This window comes from Benincasa hispida, chromosome 1 (genome assembly GCF_009727055.1).
Source record: "Benincasa hispida cultivar B227 chromosome 1, ASM972705v1, whole genome shotgun sequence".
Taxonomy (NCBI): Eukaryota; Viridiplantae; Streptophyta; class Magnoliopsida; order Cucurbitales; family Cucurbitaceae; genus Benincasa; species Benincasa hispida.
The window spans coordinates 14,010,830-14,021,462 of NC_052349.1; the positions used below are offsets into that span (position 1 = coordinate 14,010,830).

Consider the following 10,633-nt stretch of genomic DNA (forward strand, 5'->3'; position numbering starts at 1 on the left):
TCCGATACTTAGCGATCGTTTACTCCATCGTCTATACGACCCGACCAACGCATGATCGTCTTCTTCCTCGAAAAACAACTCTTGCTTCGAACTTCTTCACGAACGACTTAAGACTCAAACTAACTTTAAAATTACAGACTCGATAGCAATTAATTATGCCCAAAAGCGCAAGATCCTTTACAATTAACTAAAAATGTAAAAGAATTTAACAAACCGAGGTTTCATCCTAGAAAACTCCATTAATCCACACATCCACAAACGATTTAACAATTAAAACAGATAGTAGACATGTTGCACCCACCGAGAATGTAAATGCAATTCTTTGCAGCAATGAATTTAGAATATTAGAAACCTGGCTCTGATAGCAATTGAAGGAATTCTTATACAAGAGTACCTCTGAGCGGAAGCGGATCTTTCCAAAAACATTGTGACAGAATTATCACATTTATATTCACACATACATATATGCATCATAATACTAAATTACCGACATGCTTAGAGATAAATAAATAGAAGAATATGTAAACTTACCAGTTGAAAACCTTCTTCGCAGCAAATCTCGCTTTCACTGAAACGGCAAGCTATCATTCAGCAACACCCAATCGTCTACCACGAACAGGTGAAAAAAAGGGACGACACCACCACTTGGAACCCTCAGTATTCTCGGAATGAGAATCCAAAGAATGGGCTCTGTTTGGATTTGGTAGAGGGGAGGAAGAAAAGAGATCGTATACAACGATCAAGCAAGTGAGAGAAAGACTCGTCTATCGTATAGACAAAATGCTTGATCGTTTAGGTGAAGTATACGATCGTGTAGGAAAAGCTAAGTGATTATCTATACGATCATTTAGTAAAGCTCAGGTGCTAAATGATCGTTTAGTAAAAGATAAGCAATCGTTTAGTAAGTAGCGTGCGCGGGTGTAAGCGATCATTCAATAAACAGCACTATGTATAGGCTTTAATTTACTAAGCGGTGACCCTCTAGAATTGCAACACACCGTGAGCTATTTAAGCGTCTCAAAACGATTCTTCATCTTACTCATCGGTTACGAAAACAGAAGAGACGCCAGCCAATTATCCCATAACTGTCCAATTAATAAATAATAAATATAATCATATTATATTCATAACCCATGGTTTAATATCATATATTAACCATAGTACCTTTCTTCCACTAGATATAAATCATATTTATATCCAATTTCCTCCAAATTAATATATCTCATACATAAAATTAATTATATCATATATAAGTAACTAGTTCCATTATATCATATATAATCGAACTTCCTCTTGTCAATTTGAACATTTCAAACTGATCCAAAAACTGATTCTCAACTTGTATCCAAGCTACCAAGGGGTCCTTATAGACTTATGACTCGAAGCTCCAACGACACATGAATAACTGACTAAACTCTTTAGCCACGATATCTACCATCTGTTAACTGCCAGGCATTCTACTAAAGACTGACGACTGAACTCTTCTTACCATAGATATATTTCTATATCCATCGGATATAACCAATAATCAATACATGACCCTTCACAGATGCTCGTAATTATAGTTGGGCCAATTTACCATTTTGCCCCTATAGTTACATCTTACTTCTTAAGTATCACCGATCCCTCTAATGAACAATACAACATAGTCTTGCTATGTGCGAACAACTCTCAGGCCATGAGAAGGTATGTGGCGCCACATCGTTCAAGCTCCGAGATTAACCCTTAAGGGAGCAATCTCTCTACTTACCCCTGCTTCGAAGAAGGAGTGAACTCCATCTTGTGTAGCTGAGTTCCCAGCTCCCAAATCCTGTCTCTTATACACATCTAGATGTGTATAAGAGACAGCAAATATGCATTCGAACTCCATCTTGTGTAGCTGAGTTCCCAGCTCCCAAATCAGACGAATCCCCAAAGTGGTAGGTTTGAGTCGGCGATCTGGCCACTCGCACCCATGCAAATCAAAGGACCGCCCTCAATGATAGGAATTCCCAACTCACTCAAGATTGTGGTCATGTTGCCTATGGTCATCCTTGTGAAGTGAAGTCTCTGTCATGAACGGGGTTATATGACGAGACGTTAACACTTTGTGATCAGGTATTATAAAAACTCTTTCTATAGGACGCCCCCGCTTGCACGTCCACACATGAATGATCAGGATCAGATCATCTATAGCAAGTTATAACCTTTGTAACTATTCCACAAAGCGGGCCGCATCCGTAGCGTTACCAGGATAAGGTTTTCTTCCTATATCCATATACTACATACCACTTTGGTTGTCACTTAAGACATGATCCACTTATATGTCACCACATACATGCTTAAGTTACGTAATGACAACTAGGGATTTTAGTTTATTGGTTTATGGTAAAGCAAATAAAACATCCAATGTGCAAAGTTAAGAAGTGAAGTAAATATCATATATTATACATCACAAGCGTTCACAAAATATGTTTACAAACTACAGGATACGAGACTTTAGGGCATCAACCCCAACATCCCCAAATTAAAGTTGAAGCAAATTCCGATAAGGCCACATGTTTTCTATTGGGATTGGTGTCCTAATTCTCCCAAAGTCTCGTAGTTTGTAAAATGTACACATTCAAAACATCCAAATTTAGACTCCTATCCCCGAAGCCAAATTAAATTAGGGATAAAATCTCAAATCCATCCCAAATTGAAAATTGGCCATATTCCAAATTTTATCCAAAATTCAAATTATATATATTTTTATCCTCAAATCGAATTAAATTAAGGATACAATGTTATTTCATATATCCCTTTGTGATTATACTGCATTTCAATTGTAATGTGGTTAATATATAGTTAACTATGTGGGTGTTTGTTCGTTATGCTATGTGACATGTGATATATAATGATGTATATATAAGTTAAATCAAGTATATAAGGATTTAGGGCAATAAGCAACATGGTTGAAGATCGGAATGACATGTGCAAAAGCCAACGCCTTCTAAGTTCTTCTAGTCGAGTAATTCCGTCAAATAAGGAACAATCTATATTAATAGATGACGGAAAGGTGTTTGTTTTTTCTGTGTTTGAAATGAGATAATGTATTTGTATATATGAATGTTAACTTCACTAATTATGTTGACATTATAGTGTGAAACATACAAATAGAAGAAGGGCAACCAGAATTAGGGATGTCAACTATAGATCAAACTAACATGGCGATTAAAGCATGTTCTAATTGTCGGAATGATATTTGCGCATGGATAACATCTGATAGTCTGTAATTAACATAGTTACCCAACTCGTCGAAATAATCATCATAATAAATAGGGAAACTTGAATTACTTGTAGTGAAATAATTTAAACTTCTAAAAATATGTCGAATATATGTTACATACCGGAAAACAAATATCAGGTACAATATACACTGTAATATAACAAATATACATTTATTAACTACATGAAGGGTTCTGCCTGCTTAATATAACAGATGCAGATAATAAATTATAGAACAAATTGTTTCTCAATAACATACCCATCAATCACTGAAAAAAAAATGGAGATGGAAAACGAGTAAACCACCAGAAGATATCCAACCAACGCCAAACAAAGGAGAATGAAAGAGAGATAAAATCCTGCAAAGCTAACTAGCTAAAGTTAAAAACAAGAAAGAAATTCATGGAGAAGATTGACAATCAGAGTGCAAAAGAAAACCCTAAATTTATTATTTAATATGAGAAATCAACATCCCTTTAAATAACAAAAACTGGGATGAAATACTCTTGCCAAAAAAAGTTTACTATACACTCACACACACTGGAATATTTCACTATGGCAACCGAAATAGAGAGCTTCTAGAAGAGGAATCTTCAAACATAAAATGCATGAGAGAAAGCCCTTTTTGATTTGGGCTTTGGGCCTTTACAAAGGAAAAAATAATCTTGACTTAATGGGCTGCCTTAACCCCCCACGCAAGAATGTTGAGGCTGTTTTTAAGCTTTAAGAAACTAGAGGCTGACAGAGGTTTGGTAAAGATATCAGCAACCTGCTCCGACGCTGGTAAATGACGAATGTTCACCTGTTTCTTAAACACGACATCTCGAACATAATAAATGTCAAGCTCAACATGTTTAGTTTTAGAATGTAATATCGGATTAACATTAAGATGCACAACACTTAGATTATCACACCACAAAATAGGAGTAGTAGTAAGTGATAACCGAAGTTCAAGAAGTAAAGATTGAATCCATACCATTTCTATTGAAACTAAAGCCAATGAACGATACTCTGCTTGAGTACTAGATCGAGAAATGATAGATTGCTTCTTCAGGGCCCAAGCAATTAAGTTTCCTCCAAAAAACACACAAAAGTCAGATGTTGGTTTTCGGTCATCCGGATCAGATGCCCAATCTGCATCAGCATACCCATGAAGAGATAAATTTGTAGGGCATTCAAAAAAAAATCCATGGTCAATAACTCCCTTAAGATATCTCAAAATTTTCTTCACTAATTGCTAATGAAGAACTGTTGGAGAATGCATGAATTAACAAGCCTTATTAACACAATAAAGATGAGCAATAGCGGCATATTGAAGTGCATCAACAACACTTCGATATAATTATGTATCATGAAATAATTCTCCTTGTCGTGCTAAAAGTATAGGTCCATTTACCACTGGTGTAGATATAGGCTTAGTTTCATGTATTTTTGTTTGTGTTAATAAATCCATAATAAACTTAAATTGAGGGGGAAAAAATACCTCCAGCTTTGGGATAGGAAACCTCAACTCCCAAAAAGTAACTCAGAGTGCCTAAGTCTTTCAAGGCAAATTGATTATGGAGAGTATGGATAATGTTTGCAATCTCAAAAGAGGAGCTTCCCATAATAATAATGTCATCGGTATATATCAGTATATAACAACATGAAGTAGCAAACATTTTAATCAACAATTAATTATCAGCTTTAGAAGTTACAAAACCAAGTTTATGAAGATAAGAACTTAATCTTTCATACCATGCTCTAGGAGTTTGTTTAAGTTCATATAATGCTTTGGTAAGTTTACACACTAAAGGCATGGAACCACCTTGTTTAAAGCCAGGAGATTGTTCCATAACACATTTTCAGTAAGCAATATATGAAGAAAAGTATTATTAACATCTAGTTGTCATATAGTCCATCCTTCATGAGAGCAAGAGTTAAGAGAACATGAATAGTGACAGGTTTAACCACTTGATTAAAAGTCTCAGTATAATCAATATCAACAGTTTGATGAAACCCCTTGATCACTAATCGTGCTTTATATCTTGCTATAGATCCATCAAAATTACATTTGATTTTAAACGCCTATTTGCATCCGACAATTATTTTTTATCACATGGTCGAGAAACAAGTTTCCATGTATTATTCTTAATTAGAACATGATATTTATCTTTCATGACTTTCTTCCAATGAGAATGTTTTAAAGCTTTCTTAACATCACATGGTTCAGTTTGAGTATAATCAACTAGGTAAACTTTTGGTTTAAAAATACCATACTTACCTCGAGTTATCATTGGATGAGAAAAAGCAAGAGGAACTGAAGTAGGAGGAGTGACAAGAGGAGAGACTGAAAATTGATTGTTATCATTTGAAATTGATGTCTGATGATTATCCTGTGAAGTTTGATCCTGTATAGTATCATGTGAAGAATTTTCAACAATATTTGTGTCTAAAGGATGCACATTAGTAGGGTTTGGATGATCAAGATTATCAGAAACTGAAGAAGAGTAAATCTATCTTGAGTATGGTTCTCAGGAGACAAGAGAGAGAAAATAGGATGAATTAGTGTAGTATTTGAGGAATGATATGCAGCAAAAGGAAAGCAAAACTCATTAAAAATAACATGTCAAGATATAAAAATACAACCATCAGAGGGAAGACATTTATACCCCTTATGAGAATTGTTATATCCAATGAATGTACAACGTTTAGATCTAAAAGAGAGTTTTATGAGTGTTATTAGGATCAAAGATTAGGAAAGTATTTACACCCAAAAATCAATGAAGGATAATTAGGTTGAATACCAAACAACTGCTCCAAGGGACACTTGTTCTTAAGAACAAAAGTAGGCAACCTATTTATCAAATAAACAGTTGAGGAAAAAGCTTCATCCCAAAATTTTAGAGGTAACAAGACTTGAGATAAAAGACTTAGCCCCATGTCCATAATACGTCTGGGTTTCCTTTCTACAATTCCACTTTGTTGTTAAGCATAAGAACATGTAATTCTATGTTATATTCCATTTTGGTTAAGAAAAGAAATAAATGGTTTAAAGGTAATAATATATTCTGTATTTAATGATTATTCAAAACATATTCCTAAAATAATATAGGGATACATACCTTAACAGTAAGAGAATTAAATTAAAAAATAAAGCATTAAATGAAAACTCAACCATTAATTAGAACATAGTATGTATTTAATGATTATTCAAAACAAATAAATATTAAAATAAAAGATGGTGACATTTTGTATTAATAAAAAAAAATTATACAAAAACTCAAAATTAATAAGAGAGAGATGCCATAAGCTTAAATTTGTCACAAATTTTTGCAGAAATCTAGATACGAAATTTATTTCAAGTTTATGCCATTTGTAAAATATTAATTTTCAAATAGGTAAATCTCTAAATCTTTTCCAAAAAAATATACTCTCTTGAGGGTTGTTCAGGGAATGGTCCAAACCTATAGACGGACCCAAGCCCAAAGTATCTCAAAAGTAAGCTTGGAGTTTGCACATCCGCAAATGAAAAGTTAAAGCTTCGAGTGTTGGACCAGCCATGTCCAACTCCCTATCACCAAAGAGGTAGTATTTGAGTTGATGTCCAAGATAAATGTTAGAGATGAACTCTATAACTATAAGTAATCACATCCCCCACCTTGATAGTCTCTATTAGCATTTTCTTTTTAAATTTTGAAAATATATCAACATAATGTCTTTTCTTACATGAAAATTATTATCATTATTCAACCAATATCGATGAAAATTAACTTTGAATAACTAAATTTAAGAGTTGATTTAAATTACAAAAACTAAAATCTCATTGACAACCATTTGTCCTTTTATTTTTTAAAATTAAACCTATAAATATTTATTTCACTTCTAAATTTGATTTGTTATATACCTTTTAACAATATTTTTAAAAAACCAAGCCAAATTTTAAAAATTAAAAAATACATATAGTTTTTAAAACCTAGTTTTTGTTTAAAAATTTGATTAAAAATTCAACTTTTATAATTAAGAAAAATATAAATCATTCTAAGAAATTGAGAGAAAATAGACATTTTAAAAAACCAAAGACTAAAAACGAAATAGTTATCAAACGAAAGTGAAATTTAAGATTTATTGAAAGAGTAGGGAACTCAAAATAAAGATGAAAATTATATTTTAAATAAATAATAACAGTACTTAACGTTCTAGCGTCATTTATCTATGTAATACGTATCTTCTTTACCATATTAAAAAGAAAACATTAGAAACATGACCAAACAAGTGAACTATCTTACAAAGTTTATACTCCTAAAAACAGTACTAAAGTTACGATTTCTACAAATACCATATGTTCCAGCTATAATCTATGAATATCAATATTGACACCAACCATACACACTGAGCACTCTAGTATTGGAAATACAACTAACTTCCAACAGATTACAAGTGAGCAGTACCCACTGAGAAATACTGATTCCAATGATTGATAGCTTGAAAATTAGTAGACTTTCTTCTTATCGCGGATAAACCAATAGAGCTGATATATTTACATGTTAGCAATGATCTGGTAGTGAGCCCTTCGCTTGAATTGGTAGCAAGTACTAAGTAAGTAATCTCGAGCAGACGAATGAGCCCTTCTGATCACATCCCCCATACACCTTGAGCAGCTGCAACTTTATTGTTTGGTCTGGATGTTAGTTCATACAATATCCTAGCAAATGTATCTGAATATCTTCCATCGGAGAAGAGTATTTCCGCAAATGCATTCTCATATGCTAAGAGCAACCCCCTGTTCTGTGGCTCAGATACAAGACTCTCCAATATCATTGCTGCTTTCCTGCAAATTTCTGGAACAGGATGGGGCATCTTGATTACTTTAAGAAGTCGATCAATCGCCCTTGTTAAATTTGAAACACCAAGAAAACAAAAATGTTTCAGTATCTAATACAGGTCAAATGGTTATGAAAGAATTTGAGGTCTATGGTTTTCTCTAAAGAGGTCAGGACTCGAGAGAATTGAATTACCATCGTTCGCTTGCCAGCTTTATTCTGCAGTCCATATTAACTTCGACGAGGTTATACAGTGCACCAACGGCTGCTGCTGATGCATCTAATGCTGGGATGCTCATTAGATCAACTAAGCGCTTGTGAATCTAATAACATTCAACAGTGGAAACTATATTACGGTCTATCATGTATAATACAACAGAAGACAGTACATGTGTTTAACAGAAACAAACCTGGGGGACAAAGGGTAGAAGGAAAGGCTCATTATCAGGATTTATTATCAATCGTCCAAGTAATTCTGCAGCAGCACAGTGCCAAACTTTGACAGCAGATCCCAGCATTCCCATGATAGCTTGGACTGCACGTTTTTCTCTGTCAAAAAATATAAAGCAAATTTATTAGCATGAAATCATCATTCAGGTGTGCCTAAAAAATCAGGGGTAGATCAAAGTTCTCACGTTATTTTGATGTAAGTTGGTTTTGATGAGCTAAAAATACGAAGATCGAGCAGCGGGGCTAAATTCACAATTGTCTCCAGTGCATTCGTGACAAGTTCTTCATCCTCTGTCAACAATTAAAGCTTTCAGATGTAATCCAGACAGAAATACTCCTTTTCAGCACTTTAAATTTCAACTATGCTGATGACATGAGATGTCTACAAGAAACTCTTTAATCAGGTATTCCTTAGGGTCATGAACTTCTCACCTGTACAATGATCTTCTATACATTGAAACACTGTTTCCAGAGTATGTCGATGTTGAGCCATAATAGATTCATTCTCTGGCATGAAGGAAAAATTTCGGAGGATATTTGAAGCAGAAACAGCACATTGCTGTCTTTCTGCTCGTCCTTCATCATCCAGATTAAATAGTCCATCTTCATCAAGCCACCAATGTCGAGGAGATGGTTTGGAAGCATGACCCGTTGATTCTGAAGCTGAAGAACCAGGTCTCAGACTGCCAGGCGTGAGTTATGTTAGAATTAACATTCAGTAAACCGGGCAAACATAAAGAAACAATGGCGGATAATCATTTTATGCATACCCATTTGAACCCAATGCCTCAAATTCATTTCCAAACCCCGTTACAGAAGAATTTGAACCTAATGTTCTGACCCTTTGCTTCTTTACAAGATCCCTCGGAAGTGCTATATCACGCCAATCATCTATCTGCATGATGTAACACAAGATAATAATATCTTTTATCTCGGGATTTACTTGAACAATTACAACCACAGTAATAATTTTTTCCACTTTCAAATGTCTATACATACGAAGCTCGACATCATACTCATTCATTACGAAAGAAAGTGCGAGAAAATGACTAAGTGGTTAATGTAATACATACAACTTGAAGAAGAGCATCGAGCAAGCCGGGAATTTTAGCCAGGGGAGTAGAGTCTCTCCGCATATCATCCTTCTCTTTGAAGGAGAGCAGAGTGAGAGTGTTAAGTGCCCACGTCAATTCACTCTTCAATCCACTCTGTAGAGCCAACACTATCCTTTTATTGTTTTGATCTGCTCGAGCGATTAATTTTAAGATAAAAATGGAACTTAATCAAAGAAATGCCTCAGCTTCAACCACAATTTTAAAGACTGGATGAACTTTTCAGCCGATTTTCCAATATGGAGTGTCTCAAATTATGAGAAAAAATGAAAGGGGTTTCAGTTAACTGACCGGCGAAGGAAGTATGAATATGAAAAGAAGGGCCAAGGAGTGCCGATGGAGCCAAGGTCTCGGCGGCGGCTGCGACGGCTGCTGCTGCAGCGGCAGCGTTGCTGTTTACGCTGCCGAATGGACGGCCTCGCTTAGCCGGAGGCGCAGATGTGCCGCCACCAACATTTCCGGCCAACTTGTTCTGGTCTCTCTTCTGCATGGCCTATCCCGTTCTCTCTGAACTTCGAGTGATTCAGCGACAGCAATGGCGATCCGATCCGATTCTGTGACAATCGAATTAGGGCACGAAGAAGCAGATTGAATTTGCCCACCAAGTCAAATGAGATGAACTGCGAATGGCCCACGAATATAGGCCCAAGTTATGAGCCCAATTCTCAGCAAGCTTTTATAGCCAGGCCCAAAATGAGGGACTTTCGAAATTGAGTGTTTCAATTGTTTTCTCCTTAAATTATTAGTGTCCCATGTCTGATTCTTCAAAATCACTTTTTGCTGCTTAGTTTGTGGCTCATTAGTTGCCCGGCTCGAGAGTTTAGTACTATTCAGTCTACATTGTAGGCCTTCACCCTTTTTTTTTCTTGGTTCTTAAAAAAAGATTTAGTTTATTTGTTTGTTTTGGTTTAGATTTTTTAGGATTTTTAGGTGGATATTTCTGTTTTCGTGGAGTTCGTAGTTGACAAACCATGCGCTTCCTTTTCTCCTTCCCCATTCCCATTTTGCCAGTGGCCATCCCCT

At 35.2% G+C, this 10,633-nt stretch overlaps 1 protein-coding gene across 1 annotated transcript; it reads right to left on the reverse strand.

Moving 5' to 3' along the window:
• Nucleotides 1-7,439: 7,439 nt before the first annotated feature.
• LOC120086958 (armadillo repeat-containing protein LFR) lies at nt 7,440-10,197 on the reverse strand. The gene is made up of 8 exons (XM_039043815.1): nt 9,902-10,197; nt 9,572-9,741; nt 9,269-9,393; nt 8,931-9,181; nt 8,684-8,789; nt 8,459-8,597; nt 8,244-8,371; nt 7,440-8,116 (listed from the first exon to the last, which is right to left on the reverse strand). The coding sequence occupies exons 1-8, from the start codon at nt 10,098-10,100 to the stop codon at nt 7,861-7,863; spliced, it is 1,374 nt and encodes a 457-aa protein (XP_038899743.1). The 5' UTR covers nt 10,101-10,197; the 3' UTR covers nt 7,440-7,860.
• Nucleotides 10,198-10,633: the final 436 nt, after the last annotated feature.

Coding starts and splice junctions, on each gene's coding strand:
- LOC120086958 (XM_039043815.1), bottom strand. CDS start 10,100: ATGCAGAAGAGAGACCAGAACAAGTTGGCCGGAAATGTTGGTGGCGGC. Junction 9,394..9,571: donor TCGATGCTCTTCTTCAAGTT/GTATGTATTACA, acceptor TACATCATGCAG/ATAGATGATTGGCGTGATAT. Junction 8,117..8,243: donor AAGCTGGCAAGCGAACGATG/GTAATTCAATTC, acceptor AAATTTAACAAG/GGCGATTGATCGACTTCTTA.